Source organism: Pseudochaenichthys georgianus, chromosome 6 (assembly GCF_902827115.2).
Source record: "Pseudochaenichthys georgianus chromosome 6, fPseGeo1.2, whole genome shotgun sequence".
Taxonomy (NCBI): Eukaryota; Metazoa; Chordata; class Actinopteri; order Perciformes; family Channichthyidae; genus Pseudochaenichthys; species Pseudochaenichthys georgianus.
The window spans coordinates 36,545,054-36,569,206 of NC_047508.1; the positions used below are offsets into that span (position 1 = coordinate 36,545,054).

At 41.0% G+C, this 24,153-nt stretch overlaps 1 protein-coding gene across 7 annotated transcripts; it reads right to left on the reverse strand.

Annotated features, from left to right (window-relative positions):
• Nucleotides 1–1,981: 1,981 nt before the first annotated feature.
• LOC117447522 (uncharacterized) lies at nucleotides 1,982–24,153 on the reverse strand. Of its 7 annotated transcripts, none has more exons than XM_034084231.1 (4): nucleotides 24,082–24,153; nucleotides 22,834–22,900; nucleotides 4,180–4,230; nucleotides 1,982–3,465 (listed from the first exon to the last, which is right to left on the reverse strand). In XM_034084231.1, the coding sequence occupies exon 4, from the start codon at nucleotides 3,460–3,462 to the stop codon at nucleotides 2,212–2,214; it is 1,251 nt and encodes a 416-aa protein (XP_033940122.1). In that variant the 5' UTR covers nucleotides 3,463–3,465; nucleotides 4,180–4,230; nucleotides 22,834–22,900; nucleotides 24,082–24,153; the 3' UTR covers nucleotides 1,982–2,211. The 7 variants fall into 7 exon arrangements, 4 of the variants coding, with proteins under 4 accessions (XP_033940122.1, XP_071059672.1, XP_033940124.1 ...); XR_011643474.1 differs by lacking the exons at nucleotides 1,982–3,465; nucleotides 4,180–4,230 and adding exons at nucleotides 9,042–9,927; nucleotides 10,755–10,887; XR_011643475.1 differs by lacking the exons at nucleotides 1,982–3,465; nucleotides 4,180–4,230; nucleotides 22,834–22,900 and adding exons at nucleotides 9,042–9,477; nucleotides 9,842–9,927; nucleotides 10,755–10,887 and having other exon boundaries at nucleotides 24,082–24,146.

The window sequence follows — 24,153 nt, forward strand, 5'->3', positions numbered from 1 at the left end:
ATATCTGCCTGAAATTACAATGGGCTTCAATGGAGGAATGTTGAACGTTTTTGTCACTTCATGCCCTCAAGAGGCATTTTGTTGAATTATTTTTGCTTAATTATTTGTAATTTTTCAAGCTAGGAGATGTTTTCCTACGTTTATCATGAAAAATTATGTCCCAGGAATGTAGGGTTTGGGAATTATGGCAGTTTTAAAAAAATATATGAAGGCACATTTCAATGTTAACTCTAGTTAATGTTAAAATGTGAATAAAACCTCTAAAACAAGGTCTGAACAAATGTTAATATCTCTAAAAGTAAGAATCAAATTAAAAAGTTTTTTATACGAATAATGTCAGAAAGATTTGTAACATTTTAAAGTTGGAATGAGGTTTCTGAGTGAAAGTATGAATGAACAGTTAGCAGTTGAAGTCGCATGAAGATTTGTTGAAGTCTGAAGATTTCCTCCATTGACTTCAATGTTAAAGATTTGATGTATTATGGGATGTATCTCTGGAATTATAAAAGTAAACAGCATTCCCACTAAACTATGCTAATTTTCATGTTCATATTTGTATTTTATGCTTTTACTGTAACATGTTTACATGCTTTAATGTTCAAGATGGTCTTTATTTTTTTGGTTTGGGAGAGAAACTCCCGCTGGGGGGACATTTTGGAGTTTAGCCTTTGCAGACCATTTACATGCACACAAATAACACACTACTACAGGAAAGGGAGAAACCCAAAAAGAAGGATAGGGCCAATTAAAGTTGTGATGAACACTTGACGCAATATTTTTACATTTACATATCACATCATACATAAACATATCTGACATTCTGTACATATACAGACAATGGGTGCTTCTATTCAGCATACACCTGATATTCTCATGCAATTCTCATCTGCTGGATGATTTTGGTTTTAGTGCACCATTTTTGATTGACTCCTCCTTCTTTTTTTAAATAGCACAAAACAAGTTTGAGGAAAAAAACAAGTGATATCTTGTTGTGCATCGGCAACTGTGTTAAATATTTTTTGTTAGTTTAGTTATTTATGTTCCACTTCCTGTTTTATTCTGTATTCACCTTGTCTCGTTCCAGGTTCCTTTACTTCCTGCCTTGGTTGTTTTCCCCCCATCGTCAGTGGCTGCCCTGTCCCTGCTTGTTTCCACCTGTGCCCACTTACCTCTTGTATATATTGTCCTGTCTCCCCTTGTCTGTTGCCAGATTGTCTTGTCTCTTATGCCGAGCTCTCCAGCGGTTTCCTATTGCATCTAGTTATCGTTAGTCATTATCCGCTTCTATATAGTAAGGTAAGATCAGGTAGTAGTATTTTTCTAGTATTTTGTTAGGTAAGCATTAGTGTAGATTATGTATTGTATGTTTTTTTCTGGATCTGCTGATCCTGTGAATTTGGTATTCTTCATATGTTTGTACTGAAACTGCTTTTCAAGTAAAGATTATTTTTGTACTTGAATCCTGTGTCTGCCTTCATGCTTTTGGGCCCACTCCTTGTAAACCCGCGGACATAACTGAAGATTTGTTGTTGTTTGGTCATGCAAGAACATGTAGATGTTTGTACATTTTCATTCATTTATTATTAAATAGCTTATTCTCATTCTGAACAGTATACCTATTTTCATAGAAGTTGACAAATCAATCTGAAATCAACTTTCCCTTACATTTGACTTAATATTCTTAATGAATAAACATTGAGTCATATAGTGACTTGATTATTAATTGATGATGATCAACAGAAATTCACGGTATATTCTGCATTTTTGAGTGATTCAATAATTAATATATATTTTAAGTTAATTTTTTGTACCACCATCATGTGTGTTTTTGCTTTAGAAAAGATTACATGTTATGGATCAGGTGTTTATTTTCTTGATATAATAATGAGTGCTCTCCAACCGTGACCGTGCACCCTCAATTATTCTGTGTTTTTAGCAACTTTTCTTTCAAAATAGTAAAGAATTAAGGAAATAATATCTGTGCTTTTGATATAAAACATTTATTGAATTAATTAACACTTGAAATGTGAAATGATAAAACAAAAAATATGAAGCTGTTGCAAAATCAGTCAATATACACGTGTGTCACCTACATATATAGCGTTGTACTGCATTTAATATTAAAGGGAACTAAATGATAACACATTTTGCAACAAAAAGGGAATTGTATGCTTTGTAATCTCTATAACATGTTGGGATCTGTGGACACTGCTACTCCCATTGGTCCACACTCAGCTGCTGGGACACATACTGACAGAAACACACCCCTCCCTCCAGGTGACCGGTGGAGCTGGGCTGAGGAAAGGGGAAGTGTCTTTGAGCAAGGCAGCAGGCGTAACCTGATGAGAAGTACAGCAGAGCTCTATGAAACAAATCCTCAGCACAAACCTGATCAGAAAACGTTTCTGCAAACTCATGTTTGCAGCGTTCCAGAGAAACATACACCAGAGAGATTTTTGAGTTGGACCGACGACCCATTAACACTTTCTCCTCAGAGAGGATGATGTTTGCCTGGCCAATAGCTTTTTTCATTTCCCTCACTATGTACTTTTCATCATCATTCTTCCAGAGACAGATATGAATAAGCAATCCCAATGGAACCAAGTACAGGCTAGCATTTAAGAACACACATTCTACAACAGATCTGTATAAAAAGACTTCTGGAAATGTATTCGTTAAAATTATATTAAGTATAGCCACCAAGAAAAAAAATATTATGCCAATAATGTAAATGATTACTCTAACCCAAGCGGGGCGGAACCAAACTTTATTTTCCGACACACTGTTGAGTATCCTCACAGCCTTTCTGTACTTCTCTTGGTCCTCGATGATCAGGCGCAGCTGGTCTGGTACCTCCATGTCACTGAACTGACCACAATCCCATTTACTGAGACTGTCTTCATTTACAGCATCCAACGGCTGCAGGGTCTTCCCGTTGTAGATGGAGGGAGGATGGAAGGGCAGCACAGTGGACCCTTGAAGCTGCTGGTTGGGGGTGCAGAGCACCTTGAGCAGCTTATTCTTGAAGTCGGGGTCGCTGGCCTCCAGGTAGGTGAGGTGGCAGAGGTGGAGAGGAACGGAGACTCCTGGCTCCAGCAGCACTGGGACGATGGGCTTCCTCTCCAGGCAGTCTCTGAACAAAGACATGTTGGCCTCCAGGAGACACCAGCGGCTCCTCACAAACTCTGGGCTGAGAACCAGCAGGACCTTCTGGCTCTCCTGGATGCAGTCGGACATGTTTTCCAACACGGTGCGGCCGGGAAAGAAGTCTCGATCATGGTAGCAGACCTGCAGGCCGCAGGCCTCCAGCTGGTCGATGAGGCAGTGGGTCCACTGGTAGTCAGTGCTGCTGTAGCTAATGAAGACATGGTAACTCTCTCCATCTCTCAGGGCGGGAGGAACAGGAACAGAGGGAGACAGTGGCTGAATGTCTGCAGTCTCGAGTGATTGAATCGGCTCCATTATCTAAAGAGAAGGCAGAGGTGAGAATATCGCCATAATTATTAATGCCCTACAAGGATACTCTTCAAGGGTACCTATAGCTTTGAACAGTGTGCAAGTAATACAGTTTTTAGCAACATGGTGTTATTAGATATTTATCCCCTAAAAGTATTCAAGAGACATTCATTTTAAATTGTAATCACATGGGTTGGACCGTGGACGCAACATCATCTATAGTAAATGACATCTTCACATGTTTCTGAAAGTGTTTAATTCGACCTAAAGATATTAGGTAAGTGTTTAGAGTTCTGTAGTGAACAACTATTCAGTAAAATACTTACAGGATCACAAAAAATGCTTTTACATAAATGTTATGAGTGTTTGTATTAGTGCTAATCTGACACATTATAAATCACAAGTACTGACTAGCCATTTCTAATTTTCCAGTATGTTAAGTACACACCCTGAAAACAATCCTACCACTACAAATACCCCCGTGCTGCCTTTGTCTATAATCCATTGTTTTTGTTTACCATAAGATTACATAAACTGATCATGACTGTCTCGTCCATGCACCCTGTGACATGTCACAATGTCAACGAGAGAAGACAAACAGTTTCAACAACATTTTAATATCAGGAATTACACATTAATTTACTCTTCTTTCTTAATGTTGCATTCCATCAGAACAGCACTGGTTTCACTAAGGAGAGCTAAAAAAGAAAAGTATTCTCTTACCTGTAGATAACAAACTCCTAAAGCAAGGCAGCAATGAGTCACCAACTCCTACTGTATGAGGAAGTTGCGGGACAAAAATAAAATGCTCTGTTATTAAAGGCATTTACTATATTTTCAGGTAGCAATGGCTTTATAACATGGGTGCTGTTGGGTCAGTTACTGTACCTTTAATTCAAATCAAACCCATGTGTTTACGTCACCATCACACTGCATGCTTTAACAGGATTGGTTGGCAATGTTTTACTCAGCTTTGACACGCAAGAAAGAAAAATCCCATGGCCCTTTCTCATTTCATCAAATCTCCCTCCACGACTCCTCTGTCACTGTAGTGTAGAGGCTTCTCAATTCTTAAATGTCCCCTGCTCGAGACTTAGTCCCGCACACAGGAGATGCGAGCGGAGGACCGAGGAGGGGAAGCAGCAGACGTTTAAAGAAATGAGAATTCCTCTCCTCTGTCCGGTCATATTAAAGCGACGTCCGTTACGTGACAACAGCTGCATCAGCTGTCGAGTGTTTTGTCATAGCGCTGTATTTTATAATCTCTGTTAGATCAGCTGAACATTGTTCCCCCACATATTTACTTTGAATTCATTGAGAGTGCAGTATAATGAGACAATAACAGGCTACAGATGCGGACACACACACACAAATATATTTATATAAATATATACAATTTAAAGTATGAGAGCACTCTCATAATAACGTAACACAATCAGAGACTGGATATATCCCCCCCCCCCCCCCCCCCTCCCCTCTCTCTGGTCGCTGAAATGGGGAATTGAAATTACGGGCCAAAAGTTGTATTTACAAGTATTAAAAGTAAGCAGAGGACACCAAACAAACTGAGACCCGTCTGTCCGCCGCATCTACGCACTGTCCAACCATAGACTGTATATATAAATGGACGTAGGGTCCGTGACGTCACCCATAGGATTCCGCAGAGTTGCCGTGAAGCCCTTAGTAGGCGGAGTCGGCCACTAACGGCTCGACAGCGACGTCAGAGTCTAACTCCCGCCTTCTCCCGCCTGCTCCAAATAAGGGCAAAGAGGCGGTGCTGAGGCGGAGCCGAGGTTGGACAGGGCGGGACCTGCTGCCACCGAGCGTGACGTTCCAGACCTAGCTCAGGCTAAGAAGCTAAGCTAACATGCTCTATTCAGTATTAAGCTAACAACCTATGCTAACAACCCAGCTTGAGGTCACTGCTCCTCGTTCCCGGCATATTCTGAAGGTAAGATACCCTGTAACTTTACAAAACTTGTTCTTTTGATTTAAATGTTCTTGAACCTACACTATACAATTGTTTTTTAAGTGCTTCACCGTTTTTCAAATATAAATGTCATTTGTAACTAAACTTTGTAAACTAGCAGAGATATGGCCAGTGTTGCGTGAATTAAATGTGATTAATGAAATATGACTGTAGAAAAAGAAAGGTGCTTTTATATTGATTAAACCATTTTTATTTATTTCAGCATTAAGAAAAATGAAGATGGCAACCTCCTCCACGCCAAACTGCACAACCTGTAAGTTGATGGTCCTGGCTTACTTTACATGACTTCAGATGGTTGACATTACACACAAACATACTTTACATATACATGTGTGCACAATTGTAGATAAACAGCACACAGTATATAAATATATATATATAAACTGTGTGCTGTTAATCTGTTTTTTGAGGTTTTGCTCTCTTGTTACTTTTAACCATACAGGTGTGATTTCATAGTTATTTTGCATGTTATTGTCAAAGGAACAAAATGAGAAACCCTTTATAATTGATTTGATATTCCTCATGATCTGAAGCATTTGTTGCTCTCATTTATTTTCCTCCCATAGTGACTGTATGGATAATCGGAGACAGCTATGTCCGGCATGGAGCCCAGAGAGCTACAGAGACCATCGGCAGCAACCTTGGCCTCGACCTGAGGGTGTGCTGGTTCGGTTGGGGTGGACTGCGCTGGAGAGGTGTCCTCCCTTTCTTTTCCTACTCCCTGCGAGGAAGAGCAGTCCCGGATGTCCTCCTCATCCACTGTGGCGGCAATGACTTGGGGGATGTGCCCAGTGTTCAGTTGCTGAACCAGATGAAGGAGGACCTGCACCAGCTTCACCATCGGCACCCTGGCATGAAGATCATGCTCTCCCAGATGAACCAGAGGCGCCGGTGGAGGGCTGGTGCAAATCCTGTCAAAATGGACAAGGCCCGGAAGTTTGTTAACAGTGTTATGGCTACTTTTGGTCATAGCCTAAATGGTGCCATTGTTGACCACTCCAACATTAGACATGACAGTCCTGGGCTGTTTTTGCGAGATGGAGTTAATTTCACCCCTTGGGGAAATGATATTTTTTGTAAAGTCACTAGCCAATTGCCTGAAAGACCACCTCCAAAGACTGTGAACTGCTAAAATGTCAGTATCACTGTTTTTGGATTTGGCCTTTAGAGTATGTATTCTAAGGCCCTTGCTAATGTTGAGTTAGACATTACATCTGTAGCCATAACACTGTTAACATGGCTGCTCTTCCTCTTCCCCACATCCCACCCCCCCTCTTCCCCCAATGGACTCTGCAGCTCTCCAGGCCCATGCTGGGCATGGCTGTCTGTCAAACCTTTTATTTTGTATTTGTTATGATGTTTTTTGTTATTTTATTTGTTAAAATAATTATGTATTTATGTAAATATTGAAAATAAATTACATTCATATTTTCACTTCTTTTGTCTACTGCTTACTGAAAATGTTAGCTATCACATCCAAATGGGACTATCAAATGAAAGGATAAGCTTACCATACAATACAGAAAACATTACACATTAAGGCTCAAATCTTTTCCCAAGCCGGAGCAGTCTGAAAAGAGTCCCAAGTTTAAAAACACAAAATCTTGACAATGAATACTACACTGTCATTTGTCAGTGACAATGCAAACAACAGGAAGGTCTCCCCTAGTCCCATGTATGTTGGCATCAATGTCATAAGCATACCATAGAATGTAATTATGAAGTGCAATACCCACAATCCCTACAGGGTCGTACCGTCACAGAAGATAATACCTTTTAGAGAGTTTCTAAATTGTTCAGTATGCAGATAAATATTTGTTTTACAATAGAACATTTTTTCTCTATAAATGTTCCCACATGTTGTGAGCATCTACTTTAAATCTTTTGTCAACAAATAAAAAACATCTTAATTTCCTTTAGGACAACATTTTGTTCATAACACCACTACATTAACAATAAGCATAGGAAAATGATAACTGTCAACATTTAAGATTGTGCTTTTACTCTTTATTTAATCAGATCTATTTACATTGAAAATGTGATAAATACACAAGCCACATTGAAAGTTACATCTTGCATTTTATGAAAAGTAAAGGTTTCGAATCATTGTATGACTTAAAGGGATAGTGGAAATCCGCGAATTTTGGGTTTAACTTATGTATTTTTATTAAAAATAAGCATAATAAACAATTTTTTTTAATTTCATGCGCCTAGTTTCATTTTATTTTCATTTTCATTTTACTGCTCCCGACCACGCCCTCTCAATGAAACGAAATACTTCGGGAATCTTCGGGTGATGACGAAAACAAAGGAAGACGGGCACAAACATTGGACGAGGCACGAGTATTTTATTATGTTTTCTGGCTGATTTAATGCATCATTAGCCTGTACCATTGTGTACAACGCCATTTATTGCCTGTCGATTAGGCGACCGGAGGCCTCGTCATCCGATAATCCGGTACACAGTGTCGAATGTGTACACTACAGTCATCATATAGACATGATAGACTAACAGTACTGTGAGTACAGCCTACACTTGACAGGCAGCCTGGCTAGCCTAGGATTAGGACCATACTACGTCAAAAGACCGATTGGCTCTAGCTGTATATCATGCTAGTATACAATTCATTTAAATTTATTCATGTAATTAATGCCCATAAGGCTGTTACATATACAATAATAAATGTGACAAGATAATTTATGTGAACCTGACCCTGGTATGTTATGAAATGTACCCTACATGCAGTCATCCTCGGGCATAGCCATAGGCCTACAGTGCATGCATGCCAACTTTTGCAATATATAATATAGCGCCTAGCGTGAGCTATGCTTAGGGACCTACCAGTCAAGATTATTTGTGCGTAGGGGTGCATCATCTGGCGCCTGGTCCTGGTCATCCTCGCCATTGCCCATGCCGTGAACTAACTCCATCTCCTCGGGCTCGAACAAATAAGGACGTAATGGTCCATCGTCTGGCTCAATATTCTCACCATCGTCGCTTACTGAACCGGATTCAGATTCAGTTCCTAAAACTACATTTTCGCAGGAAAGCCGAGAGGATGTTTCTGACTCCCTATCATCACTGGATACCTCGTACAATCCTTCTTCTTTGTCTGGTATATTTGCCCTTCCACGTTCATTCTGCATAGACGCCATGGTTTGTTATTGTTTCGTCTTCCTGAGTTTTCCTCACTTCCGGTTTGGCTGACTCGATCATTTCGTTTCTAAAAAAGTTCGGGGAAGCTGCAATAAAGTGCTTCTAACATGCGTAAGGCAATTATTATATTTTTTTAATCAGGTGTGATTGTTTTGGTACGTAATTATGCTTGTATATAAGTTAAAACGAAACTATTTGGGGTTCAATTTCCACTATCCCTTTAAGTACACTACAAAATAAATTAAAGATGTGCAACAACTGCATCAGTAATTAAAATGATATAACTTATGCACAGGCTTGGGAGGGCTACTTGCCAAAAACACAACCAGTAACTTCATGTGAGTATCAAGATATAAAAGTAATGTAACCTGATAACTTTCTTTTTGTTTTGGATTACTTCAATATCAAATGTAATGCAAATAAACACAGGAGAAGAAATATGAATATGATTTTTTTACTTAAAATGTATAATATAATACCATAAAGCAGATTCAGGCAGTAGGTGTAGAGATTCACAATTAAAGTATTATCCTCCAGAACAGTACGGCTTCCAGAGAAGAGATACCATTTGATCATTTTACAACAACCACTATCTGCTCTTTTTAGGTTTTGAATAAGATTGTAATCCTGAGTTTCCCTATTATTAAAAAAAGTAAAACTAATCCGATTACATCTCTTCCTATGTAACTAAGGATTACACTTTCATTTTTTTCTATACAATCTTGATTCGTGTTCGATGTAATCCATTACTATCTAAGCCAATACAAGTCATAACTTTTGGAAAATTGTCTCAAGTTATAAATTATGCCTTCAATCTCTTTCACGTGGAGAAGACATCCCATTGGCCGAGGCGTTGCAACTTCCCTCAAGCGTCCTACATGAAAGAAAGATCACATGTTAGAAATGTGTGCACAAACTATTCAGTACGACCCGTCTTAGTTTAAAGCCCAAGTGTAAGAGTGAACAGAGGCGGAGTCTGCCTGTTTTCCAATTTGTTTTGTTTGTTGGCTGCTGCTGCCCAAACCAACACCCTCCTCACAAGCATTGACTGTTGGAATGTCATTATGCTCCACATGTGGAACAACAAAGGCTTCTTCAGGCATGCCTTGTATCATAATGATATTGCTCTGATCAGCAGCAAGACTGTTTTCACCACTACCATGGTCTACATCTGCAACCTCCTCATTGCTATTAACAGTCGAACTAGGAGTGTCACTTACCTCGTCATTGTTACTCACCTGCTTCTCCTTCCAGGCTGTTGTTCTTTGCCATTGGTGAAATAGAAAATGGTGGGCACTGCAGTGTTTTTCAGGCATCTCCTTCCCTAATAAAAATAATAAACAAAAACACATAAAATAACTTTTTGAGGTCTGTAGATATTCAACTTTCTTTTGAATAATGTTGTTTTAAATGTAAGAGTGCATTATAAAAGACAATAGAGGGCCAACATGTTAACTATGCAGTTAATCCATTCAACAATTACGTGTTTCCAAGATTCAGATTCAAAGGATTTATGTCATAGCACATAGGCTACAGTGTGGGAATGGCAATGAAAATCATCTGTCCCGAGCTCCTCCAACAATGCAACAGTTATATAAGACATAAAACAATAAAAGAAATTCAAAATTAAATTAAGAATAATAAATTAGTGCAGGCAGAAATCTATATACACGTAAATATAATAAGACATATGCAAGAACAGAATGTAAAGATAAATATTGTATAGTAAAATTAAATTAAATCATTTTTTTTTACAGTGATAGCTGTTAAGATAAATAAGTTATAAGATGACAACAGATGAATGAATGTTGCTATTAAAATAATGTAAAAAAAAGGTAATATAATTCATCTGTTTTTAACATAGAGTATGTGGGGGGAAATGGCAATTCTCTATCTATGATAAAGAGTCTTTGCATACATTGAAGAGAAATGTGATGGTTTGCAAACAAATCGATTTCTATTTTTCTTTACTTAACTGGCAAAATCTTAATTTGGCCTTTAATAAAAAGAACATTACTCATCACTGATGTGCAAGCTGTGCCATAACAATTATTTAGCATTGTATAATGTATAACATGTATTTAATTAGTAACAACAATTTACACTCACAAATGGAACCAAGTTATTTTGTTTTTAAAAAAGGATCTGTACCCATGAGTCCGTGCTGAAGGGATGACTCTCAAAGTGTGCACTGCACAGGCGAGAAGAAACGTTGGGGGTCCATGTATTCCTCCGGATGTTCAGCACCCACTGGTCCAGCCTGTCTGGATCACCGAAAGGAAACCTTTATTCAAAAATACATGAAAACCGACCCAAAGACAACAGGAGGGTTAATGCCATATTCACTTAGTAACGCATGAACAACTTTTACAAATATTTCTATATAGTCTGTGTTGGTAAATGTAATCTAGGTTGCACATTTCCTGCTGAAATACATGCATGGGCCTACCAAGTTACTGCGTGGCACTTTGGTTTTGATAAAACAGTGTAGTTCCACTATATAAACGCACGATTTGAGGCAGTCAGACAAACAGCGCCCCCTCCAGTCTACAGCAGCACCTCACTAACACTTCATCAACACCAAGTGAGACGAGAACTGAGGTTAGTGAACCCCAGGAAAGCTGCAGGACCTGACGGTGTACCTGGGAAGGTACTTGTGTCATGTGCGGACCAACTATCTGAGATTTTCACCAGGATTTTTAATCTCTCCCTGACCCAAGCCATCATCCCATCATGCTTAAAATCAGCAATCATAATCCCCGCCCCCAAAACAACAGCAGCCAACAGCTGCCTAAACAACTTCAGGCCCATTGCCCTAACATCGGTAGTTATGAAATGCTTTGAGCGGTTGGTCTCGCATCACATCAAGGCCTGCCTCCCCTCAGCCTTCGATCCTCATCAGTTTGCCTTCAGGACAAACCGCTCCACGGAGGATGCCATTGCCATAACCCTCCACACCACACTAAGCCACCTGGAACATCCAGGGAACTATGTTAGACTTCTCTTCATAGATTACAGCTCAGCCTTTAACACCATCATCCCTGACATCCTCATCAATAAACTTCTTGACCTCCACCTGCCCCCCTCCACCTGTGCCTGGATAAAGGATTTCCTCACAAACAGACCACAATGTGTGAAACTGGGCTCCTATCTCTCTTCCACCCTAACACTCAGCACTGGCTCTCCCCAGGGCTGTGTGCTAAGTCCACTCCTGTATGCCTTATACACACATGACTGCTCTCCCACCTACCCTTCAAACACCATCATTAAATATGCAGACGACACCACTGTCATCGGGCTCGTCTCAGGAGGTGATGAGACAGCCTATAGAGAGGAGGTCCGTAAACTGACGGAGTGGTGCGCGGTCAACAACCTACTGCTTAACTCCATAAAAACGAAAGAAATCATTATCGATTTCAGGAGAACAAGCATAGACCACGCCCCCCTCTACATTAATGGGGACTGTGTAGAGAGGGTGCCTTCATTTAAATTCCTGGGAGTCCACATCTCCCAGGAGCTCACCTGGTCCACAAACACCACGGCAGTGATAAAGAAGGCCCAGCAGCGACTGTACTTCCTGAGACTGCTCAGAAAGAACCATCTGAATCAGAAGCTGCTGGTGACCTTCTATCGCTCGACAGTTGAGAGCGTCCTCACATACTGCATCTCTGCTTGGTATGCAGGGTGCTCGGCTGCCGACAGGAAGGCTCTGCAGAGGGTCATTAACACGGCCCAGAGGATTATTGGCTGCCCTCTGCCCTCCCTGGAAGACATCACCAGGTCTCGCTGCCTCAGGAGGACCAGTTCCATCCTGAAGGACTCATCCCACCCAGCCCGTCATCTGTTCGACCTGCTGCCCTCGGGCCGGCGCTACCGTTCACTGAAAGCCCGCACCTCCAGACTCACAAACAGTTTCTTCCCATGGGCCATTAGGACATTAAACACACAAAAATAACTCCCCACATCCCCACTGTGCAATAATCCTGGTCTGTTTTTATGTATACTGTAATATTTATCATATATATATATATTTTATCATAATTCTATTTTATTCATCTATTTATTTATTTATTAATCCTGGTCATCTACTTGACGATCCGAAGCTGTGTGCACTACTTGCTGGTCGTAACTGTCAGACCTTTTATTTTGTGTTTTAATATCTGTTTTTAAAGCACTCGCTGGAGCAGCAACCATGAATCTCGTTGTATATATGTACAATGACAATAAAAGCTTTTGAATTTGAATTTGAATAAACGTTACATTCATAATCAAACGAGATAATATGCAAGATAAATAGCTATTTGTTGTTATTCTTAATGCTTGTCATTCACACGTTAATAAAATAAAATAAGTACCGATACATAGCAGAACAATTGTGGCGATGTTCAGCTTAATAAGCCTTGTTCAACATAATTTCTTTAGCTAATACTATAGCGGGCTGCAGGCGAACCAAGTCCGCGTTTCGCTGCATTCCTTGATCTCCAGTTATAACGCCGGGCTCCGCCGCTGGCTGAAGCTAACGGAGCCGCAAAGGGCTAGCTACGGCTCCGGTTAGCTTCGGCGGCGGACTCCGGCGGCCACCACTGGGATAATTGGGTCCACTTTTAACATTTGCTCCCATTTAGCATTATGGGCGTCATAGCCATAGACTATAAAAGTCTTACCCAAGGCTGAATCATAAACTAAACTGTATATATATATATACACATGCATAAAGGGTTACGTCCTTAGCTAGCTACATAACAAGCTAAGCTAACAAGCACACAAACACCTGCTAACGGGGTTAACATGTATAATATTATCATTTTACTCACCGAAAAAAGCTGTGAGTAGACTTCTTGGAAGTTCTGTTAGTACATTCAAGCGCACAGCACGACATCTTAATTGTCTGGTATATCACCACGAACACGGCTAAAGCTAAAGGGTCAAGTACAGTACTATGACTAACTAACGTTGTAGCCTCTATGGTTGTAGCCTAGCAGAGTGGACAAGTTGCTGTTAGCTGACAGTGAGGCACGTATCTGTCAATCAAAGTGACCACGCCCTAATGTATGCACAAACTTTAAGACCTAATATAAATAAAAGGGTCGCGTTAGAAAACAATTCACTCACAGATCCATAATCATGAAGGTGGAATCTAACTATATCGATAATAAAATGTATGGAGCCAGGGAGAGAAACATGTTTTTTTCCGCTGTAAAGTTGGGCATTTTAACATGGGGGTCTATGGAAATTGCTCCTTTCTGCAGCCATCGCCTATCGGCCAATATATGAACTGCAGTGTGTGGCACTTCCGTATTGGCTTCCCGGCTCTTCCCCAGAGTTTGCCGCTTGTGTCCAACACACACCTACACACTGTACCACACACACCTACAGCTCCTAAAGCATAATCAGGCTACAGCCGTTGTGTATTTTATTATGTGAAGTACTAAATGGTCTTAGAAAAATATCGACTCTTTGTTTGTATATATCTACTAAACTACAGCAAATAAAGAGAGTAATGTAGGCCTGTTATACTGAGTGATATATATTATACACACTGCTCTGCTTTCTGCACGGACCTCACAGCTGTTCTCACTGTAAACATCGCAACGCCTAGAAAGCAGTTTCTAAAAAAATATCCAGGGGATGCATGCAGAGCTGTCATTGGCTGAGATAAGTCCGGCCGTGCGTCACGCCTCCACCGTTCCCGGAAATGCATCCGCGGGGGAGCCATGGAGGAACCATCAGTGTATCCTCGGTTAGAGCTCCTACAGAGAGCCTCCTCGACGCTCGATGCTCGGTCCTCTGTGTGCATTTAGAGAAATGAGATGTCTTTCAAAATGGCGCGCTGAAATTCATTTCCGGGTCACTACCGGAGGACCGAGGAGTCTAGGGCCCTTTCTCATTTCTCGAACTCCCCTCCTTGACTCCTCTCCTCGACTCCTATCCTCGATACTTAGTCCCGCCCACAGGAGATGAGAGCCGAGGAGGGGAACCAAGGAGAGAGGAGGGGAAGCAGCAGGCGGTTAGAGAAATGAGAACTCCTCTCCTCTGAGCGGTCATTTTAAAGAGACGTCCATTAATGATGACAGAAGGCACAGCAGCCCTCTGTCTGATGGACAGATGTGTTCATGATGACTTATATATTTACTTTGATTCATTCACAGTGCGGTATAATGAGACAATAACAGGCTACAAATGCGGACACGCACGCACACACACATATGTATATATTTATATAAATATATACAATTTCAGAATCAAACAGAGCACTCTCATAATAACGTAACACTATCAGAGACTGGATATATCCCCCCCCCCCCCCCCCTCTCTCCTCTGGTCGCTACAATGAGGAAAATAAATTACGGGCCAAAAGTTGTATTTACAAGTATTAAAAGTAAGCAGAGGACACCAAACCAACTGAGACCTGTCTGTCCGCTGCATCTACGCACACACTGTACCACACACACCTACACCACACACACGCACATACAGCTCCTAAAACAGGCTACAGCCGTTGTGTATTTTATCTACTACTAAACTAAAGCAAATAAAGAGAGTAGGCCTGTTATACTGAGTGATATATATATTATACACACTGCTCTGCTTTCTGCATGGACCTCACAGCTGTTCTCACTGTAAACATCGCGTACCGATGAAAGCAGTTAATAAAATAATATCCAGGGGATGCATGCAGAGCTGTCATTGGCTGAGATAAGTCCGGCCGTGGGTCACGACTCTTTGAAACATCTCTGTTGCCGGAAATGCATCCACGAAGGAGCCGTGGAGGACCGTGGAGGACCCATCAGTGTATCCTCGGTTATAGCTCCTCCAAAGAGCCTCCTCGACGCTCGGTCCTCGAAGTGCATTTAGAGAAATGAGATGTCCTTCAACATGGCGCGCTGAAATTCATTTCCGGAGAGGCTTCTCAATACTCAAATTTCCCCTCCTCGACTCCTCGACTCCTCGACTCCTCGGTCCTCCGGTAGTGACCCGGAAATGAATTTCAGCGCGCCATTTTGAAGGACGTCTCATTTCTCTAAATGCACACCGAGGACCGAGGATCGAGCATCGAGGAGGCTCTCTGGAGGAGCTATAACCGAGGATACACTGATGGTTCCTCCACGGCTCCTCCGCGGATGCATTTCCGGGAACGGTGGAGGCGTGACGCACGGCCGGACTTATCTCAGCCAATGACAGCTCTGCATGCATCCCCTGGATATTATTTGAGAACCTGCTCTCATCGCAACGCGATGTTTACAGTGAGAACAGCTGTGAGGTCCTGCAGAAAGCAGAGCAGTGTGTAAAATATATATCACTCAGTATAACAGACCTACTCTCTTTATTTGCTTTAGTTTAGTAGATATCTACAAAGAGTCCATATTTTTCTAAAACCATTTAGTGCTTCACATAATAAAATACACCGGCTGTAGCCTGATTATGCTTTAGCAGCTGTAGGTGTGTGTGCAGGCCCGGTTCTACGGGGGTGCATAAGGGTGCATTGCACCCTCAGTTGAGTCGTTATGCACCCTCATTTGAAAAATGAAAAGTAAAAAAAAAAAAAAATGAAAAGTGAAAAATATTACATTTTGCCTACTATTACTAACAATAGTAGTAATAATAATAATAATAAGAAGAAGAATTTAGTTGAAATAAAATAAATTGTAATTGTGGTTGAATAGCATTGTCTGCTGCATTTATTTGATCAATTTAAACGGTAAGTAACGTTATTATGTCAGGTGCGCGTGACCTGTGCCGCTGCACATTCATCATCTGCAAGGTGCTTACACAGCAGTCAATGATGGATCAGAAAATGGTTAAAACAACCAGCCCTTATCGCCAGCATACACTGCATCTACTGCAGGTAATAACAGTTCAGATCATGGGGACATTACGTTACTGTCGTGGACACTAACGTCCTCCTGCCCGACTCGCCGGCTTTGCCCGCCTCGCCCACGGAGGCGGAGCAGCCGCAGCCGTCTTCGTTTCCCCAAACACCGCCACCCCTCGGCGGCCCGCAAGTGCCAGAGGACCTCTGCAAAACAGAGCCTGCCCAGGTATATTTAAAAAAGTACCCAACTCGCCTGTACAGTGGGGGGAGGCGCTCATTTTGCAGCTCATGGTTTCAAAACAGAGATTGGCTGAAATAATCATGTAAAAAATATGCCATCTTCCGCTATGCATGTAGACATTTCGGTTCAAGTAAGTCAGATGCCTTCACCACAACTGGCTACAACAACTGGCACCATGCTCTTATAGGCTATGTGATAAGGGACTGGGAAGGCATAATCAAGCAAAGAGCACATAGATCCATAGATCTCTTAATGTTGCTCTCAAGATTGCACCAGATTGATGGTTTTAACTTCAATATTTAAAAAAAAATCTTCCCGGGGGAGCATGCCCCCGGAACCCCCCCCCCCCCAGAGGAGGTGAGGACCCCCATAGAGGGTGTTAGGTACGCTCCCCACTTATAAAAATAGCACTTTACCACTGCACCCTCTCTAATCTCAGATGCACCCTTAGTCATTTTGTTCTGGAACCGGGCCTGTGTGTGTGGTACAGTATGTAGGTGTGTGTTGTACAGTGTGTAGGTGTGTGTTGTACAGTGTGTAGGTGTGTGTTGTACAGTGTGTAGGTGCGTGTTGTACAGTGTGTAGGTGTGTGTTGTACAGTGCGCAGATGCCGCGGACAGACGGGTCTCAGTTGGTTTGATGTCCTTACTTTTAATACTTGCAAATACAACTTTTGGCCCGTAATTTCAATTCCCCATTTCAGCGACCAGAGAGAGGGGGGGATATATCCAGTCTCTGATTGTGTTACGTTATTATGAGAGTGCTCTCATACTTTAAATTGTATATATGTATATAAATATATTTGTGTGTGTGTGTCCGCATCTGTAGCCTGTTATTGTCTCATTATACTGCACTCTCAATGAATTCAAAGTAAATATGTGGGGGAACAATGTTCAGCTGATCTAACAGAGATTATAAAATATGACAAAACACTCGACAGCTGATGCAGCTGTTGTCACGTAATAATGAACGGACGTCACTTTAATATGACCGCTCAGAGGAGAGGAGTTCTCATTTCTTTAAACGTCTGCTGCTTCCCCTCCTCTCTCCTCGGTTCCCCTCCTCGGTCCTCCGCTCGCATCTCCTGTGGGCGGGTCTAAGTCTCGAGGAGGGGAGTCGAGGAGGGGAGTCGAGGAGGGGAGTCGAGGAGGGGAAATTTGAGTATTGAGAAGCCTCTCGGGTCACTACCGGAGGACCGAGGAGTCTAGGAGTCGAGGAGTGGAAATTTGAGTATTGAGAAGCCTCTTGTCACTAACCGATCGGCAGCTCTGCCCGATCTGCAGTGCGCATGTGCGAGATGGTCCGCCATATTGGACAACTCCGGACGGCAACTCAAGTAGGACAACATTGACACAGTGGCTTTTGGCAAAGCTCAAAAATAAAACGAGAGAGAGATGAGTTATTGTTATTACAACGTGACTTCACTATCATTTAACAACTCTTTTTATTGGGTTCTTTTATTTGGGGTTAAGTACATTGTCAGAACAAGTGAGAAATTATTTTAACTTCTGTTAGACAGTTATATGCCATACATTTTTGCACACATTCACAATATTCAGTATATCGGGTAGTGACATCCTCAACTCCTCGGTCCTCCGGTAGTGACCCGGAAATACATTTCAGCGCGCCATGTTGAAGGACATCTCATTTCTCTAAATGCACTTCGAGGACACTGGAGGAGCTCTAACCGAGGATACACTGCGAGTCCTCCACGGTCCTCCACGGCTCCTTCGCGGATGCATTTCCGCGAACAGAGATGTTTCAAAGAGTCGTGACGCACGGCCGGCTTATCTCAGCCAATGACAGCTCTGCATGCATCCCCTGGATATTATTTTATTAACTGCTCTCATCGCGACGCGATGTTTACAGAGAGAACAGCTGTGAGGTCCGTGCAGAAAGCAGAGCAGTGTGTATAATATATATCACTCAGTATAACAGGCCCACTCTCTTTATTTGCTTTAGTTTAGTAGATATCTACAAACAAAGAGTCGATATTTTTTTTAACCATTTAGTGCTTCACATAATAAAATACACAATGGCTGTAGCCTGATTATATGCTTTAGGAGCTGTAGGTGCGTGTGTGGTAAGGCAAGGCAAGTTTATTTATATAGCACCTTTCAGCACCAGGCAATTCAAGGTGCTTTACAAAAATGAAAGACATTCAGATCAAGGCATTTAAAAACAGTAAAAGATAATAAAAGAAACATTAAAAGAAAAACAAAGAATATATCCAGTCTCTGATAGTGTTACGTTATTATGAGAGTGCTCTGTTTGATTCTGAAATTGTATATATTTATATAAATATATATGTGTGTGTCCGCATCTGTAGCCTGTTATTGTCTCATTATACCGCACTGTGAATGAATTAAAAGAAAATATATAAGTCGTCATGAACACATATGTCCATCAGAGAGAGGGCTGCTGTGCCTCCTGTCATCATTAATGGACGTCTCTTTAAAATGACCGCTCAGAGGAGAGGAGTTCTCATTTCTCTAACCGCCTGCTGCTTCCCCTCCTCTCTCATCGGCTCCTCCGCTCACATCTCCTGTGGGCGGGACTAGGTCTCGAGGATAGGGCTGCAGTCGAATAGTCCATTTAGCTTAGGAACCTTCCTAACGGAGTGAAATTACCCGGAAGTCCCTCAGTGGCAGCCATGATAAGTGCTGTTCGAATTCTCTAGAATGATAGGAAAGGAGGTTTCAAACTTCCTTTATAACCTCCTTTAGCTTAGGAACCACTGGGGCTGCAGTCGGATAGTTTAAAAATCAGCTCCTAAGTTCTAACCCTATCGTCTATTCCTTGACCTCTGAGTGAAACGTCACGGGGTTAAGGGATAGTGGATAGGAGAATTCAAAAGGACTTAGGAGAAGAGACTTTACTTTAGAGAATCCGAATGCACTTTCACTATCCGACGTGTTTATGATGCGCCAGCGGACGTCATTGTGTGCGTCTGCTGCTGTGGGGAAACTATGGAAACTACAGTTTTCTATACAGCGGACTACAACATGGATGTTTAATAAGAACGAGGGACTACTGTAAACTCATCTAGAGACTCTGCACCGTGCTCTGAAGCTGCTGCTTTGCTTTATGAACGTGGACAACAGAGAAACATATTCTTCATGACCAAAGTTGGAATTGAAATAAAAAAGGAAAGTGAAACTTATGCTCGTCACCCTCTCCCTCCGGTCCACATTAATACAAATGATCCCAATACGTATGATTGTATGAACTAAAGATCTTAAAATCAATACAGATGTATTTATTATAAACGTTAGTCCTTAACATCTATCACTGTGTATATCACCATTCAAACATCTTTTAAAAGTTGAACAAACTCCACACAGCTCAGTAAAGACTGTGAGATGTTGACTTTATTTGATCATTTCAGTCAAAACTAACGTTCATATTTCTCTTTTTGATTATAATACTGATGAACGTTCAAAACAAAGCACTTTGGCAACTTACCACCTATGTTTTAAAATGCTTAATAAGCACCGTAACTTTCATGATATAATTTCTCGGTCATAATCGGTTGTTTCCGTGAACGGCCGACTGTTGAGTGACGGCAAATGCTGCGGCTGCAAGGCATTGTGGGGCAGCATTTTCGCTTCTCCTGTCGGTTAGGGAGGTCCAGTGGTTCCTAAGCTAAAGGAGGTTATAAAGGAAGTTTGAAACCTCCTTTCCTATCATTCTCATCATTCTAGAGAATTCGAACGGCACTTATCATGGCTGCCACTGAGGGACTTCCGGGTCATTTCACTCCTTTAGGAAGGTTCCTAAGCTAAATGGACTATTCGACTTCAGCCTGGACCTCCCTAACCGAAAGGAGAGGAGAAAATGCTGCCCCACAATGGCTTGCAGCCGCAGCATTTGACGTCACACAACAGTCGGCCGTTCACGGAAACAATCGATTATGACAGAGAAATTATATCATGAAAGTTACGGTGCTTATTAAGCTTTTTAAAACGTATGTGGTAAGTTGCCAAAGTGCTTTGTTTGGAACGTTCATCAGTATTATAAAAGAGAAAATATGAACGTTAGTTTTTACTGAAATGATCAAATAAAGTCAACATTTCACTGAGCACTGGGTTTGTTCAACTTTTAAAAGATGTTTGAATGGTGATGTACACAGTGATAGGTGTTAAAGACTAACGTTTAAAATAAATACATTTGTATTGATTTTAAGATATTTTCAAAGTTCATACAATCATACTGGGATCATTTGTATTAATGTGGACCGGAGGGAGAGGGTGACGAGCATAGGTTTCACTTTCCTTTTCTATTTGAATTCCAACTTTGGTCATGAAGAATATGTTTCTCTGTTGTGCACGTTCATAACGCATAACACAACAGCATCAGAGCACAGTGCAGTCTCTAGATGAGTTTACAGTAGTCCCTCGTTCTTATTAAACATCCATGTTGTAGTCCGCTGTATAGAAAACTGTGGTTTCCATAGCTTCCCCACAGCAGCAGACGCACAAAATGACGTCCGCTGGTGCATCATAAACACGTCGGATAGTGAAAGTGCAGTCGGATTCTCTAAAGTACCACAGTCTCTTCTCCTAAATCCTTTTGAATTCTCCTATCCACTATCCCTTAACCCTGTGACGTTTCACTCAGAGGTCAAGGAATAGGAGATAGGGTTAGAACTTAGGAGCTGATTTTTAAACTATCCGAACGCAACCTAGCAGTCGAGGATAGGAGTCGAGGAGGGGAGTTAAGATAAATGAGAAAGGGCCCATGACTTGTCGCTATCAGGGCTGTGAGAAATTGATACATTTAAAATAATCTAGAGTTTTAGTTCTTTCTTTTGTTTATTGTTTTCTGCATAGTCTCTTGTCCACACTCCAGTCCACTTGGTAGCGGTAATGCACCTACAAGTTGGTTTGCCAACCGCCAATAAACACTAAAGAAGAAGAAGAAGAAGAAGTTTTACTCAGCTGCCTGAAGTACACACACTGGTGGTAAGGCTTTCCGACATGCACATTCGTTTTCAGTCTTATATTGGTTAAATGTGTTCATTTGAAATGAAAAAAAAAGTTATTTAGCTCTCTGCAGATATTACATTTTTCAGCTTCTGTCTGGATGCAGGTGTTGAACCACTCCCACCTCAGCCTCTGTCACCTCTGTACAGCTGAGCTGAACACATTTTGTTTTAAGGCCGCATTAAAGGAAGACAGCATAACACAGTTGACCTCAACTTTGCAAGGGTTGGACTTTCATTCCATTTCATTGTGTAGAAATTGTATTAATCATCATCACTTATTTTGTTTTAAGAACTAGGCTAATTTGTCATTTGAGCTAATGATACACCTGTACATGTATACGTAAATATGCAGTATATGTCACAATCTGTCAGTGTTTTCTGTTTCATTTTGAAAAGTGTTCACCGCTGCGTTATGTCTGTTTTCACTTCTTGTCTCTAGCCTCATCCCAATACCCCTCCTCGACTCCTCTCTTCCCCTCCTCCGGGACTTGACCCGGAAATCGATCAAGACACGCCATGTTGAAGGACGTCCCAATAGCTGAAATGCACATGGAGGAGTCGAGGAGGGGTGAGGGAGGAGGGGTGAGGTAGGAGACGAAAGGGAGGATACACCAAGCCCCCAGGAAGTGCACCGGAGTCTGATGAGAATATTCGTGCTGGTCAAACGGCGGTACTACACTTCATTTAGGTTGCTGGGCCCGGAAACACTTTTTCCCATTGACTTACATGGGAAAAGAGTGGTCTGTAACTTGTTGTATAATATTTTTTAAACTAAATAAACTACCCAGTATGAACGTTTGTATAGCCCTTATTAAAAACATTCGTTCCTCAAGTTGTAAAAATGTGCTAATAACGTTATTCTGAGAGTTATTTCCCTCTGCATTATGAACGCGCATCTAACCCAAGGGACCGCGCTGCCCGGCACGTTCATGTTACGTGTTCAGTACTACATGAGTTTCTCTTTACCCATGGATGCACAATAACAACGGACCATATCGCCTTACTGCCAGCCCACTGTACAAGTACAGTATTTTAACTGTACTTGTACAGTTAAAATAGCTTGTAGACACAGAAGCTTTCCAACGTCGAATGATGTTTCTAAAAACAAAGGAATGATGAAGCTCAGTTTAAGTATCTAAACAAAATTCACACAAAATCAACAACATTCAAAAACAAAGCATGTTCGTACCTGTTTTAGACAACATTAATTCCAGAAATTACAATGATGAGTGATCGATGGAGCGGATGGCAAAGAACTGAAAGTAAAGTCAGGAAGTAAGAGATGAGAAACATCCTGATCACAGTTCTGCTTTTGTGAAGCAGGTGAAGGAATTCAGTCTCAGGTGAATTAATTGGCTCCATTATCTATACAAAAAAAACTAAAGAAAATATGATTTAGAGATATAGGCATGATTTTTTCAACAATTCTAGGCATTTGTTTGTTATGATAATATATCTCCAAGAGTTATATTAAACCACCTTTGAAAGTCCCACTGAGACTCAGTGAATGAAGTTCAGTGATTTAAGTTGTCTTTAAATAATTGTATTGTTGTTTTCCGAACTCTGTGTTTTGGAGTGTGATATTGGCAGAACATAGATGCCACACATTTACTTACTAATAATACCTTCAGAAGAAAACACATTTTATTTTGTATCATCAAGGCTAACGAGATGCATACTTCTAGAAAAGGAATTTTCTTAAAGTTTTCAATCACCCAAAAGCGCCCAGCTTAGAAAAGCACATAATTCTCATTAGACTCAGAATAATGAAAAGTAAATCATATTTTTTTAATCCACGGTGAAAGCAAACGATAATATGTTCATTTTTTTTCAACCTTGAGTAGTACATTTTCAATTGGTTCGGATCCAATGTTTGAAAAATAAAGTCAATGTCAATACACGTAGAAGTTCCTCCAAGTCATCCTGATACTCCCACATGTAAAATAAAAGGCTCTCAAACAAGTTTAGGTTTGTAGAAAAGTTGAGTTCTGTTCGTAATATTATGATTACAAATTACACAATACACTGTAAAAAGTAAAAGGCAAGGATTTTCAATTGATTTTAAGTAATACAAAATCCCACATTTTAAAGCTTTCTTCTACAGTCACTCACTGCATAACAGTCCGTATTCAAGAAGCTCTCTGCTGCTTCCATCCTAATTAGCCTATTTGTATAAAAACCATTAATTAAACAAGATTACTTACAGAGTTTATCAGAGTTTTAAACATTCAAGATATGAAGAAACATACACATTGGAAATAACAGAAGAAAATGTTAATCAGGAAGTTGATTCACCCAAAAGATAGCTTGAGGACACAGAAGCTTTCATACCTCGATTGATATTTCTAAAAACAAAGGAATGATGAAGCTCAGTTTACGTATAAAAACTAAATTCACACAATAACAACAATATTCGCAAAACAAAGCATGTTCGTACCTGTTTTAGACAACATTAATTCCAGCAATTACAATGAAGAGCGATCGATGGAGCGGATGGCAAAGAACTGAA

Coding starts and splice junctions, on each gene's coding strand:
- LOC117447522 (XM_034084231.1), bottom strand. CDS start 3,462: ATGGAGCCGATTCAATCACTCGAGACTGCAGACATTCAGCCACTGTCT.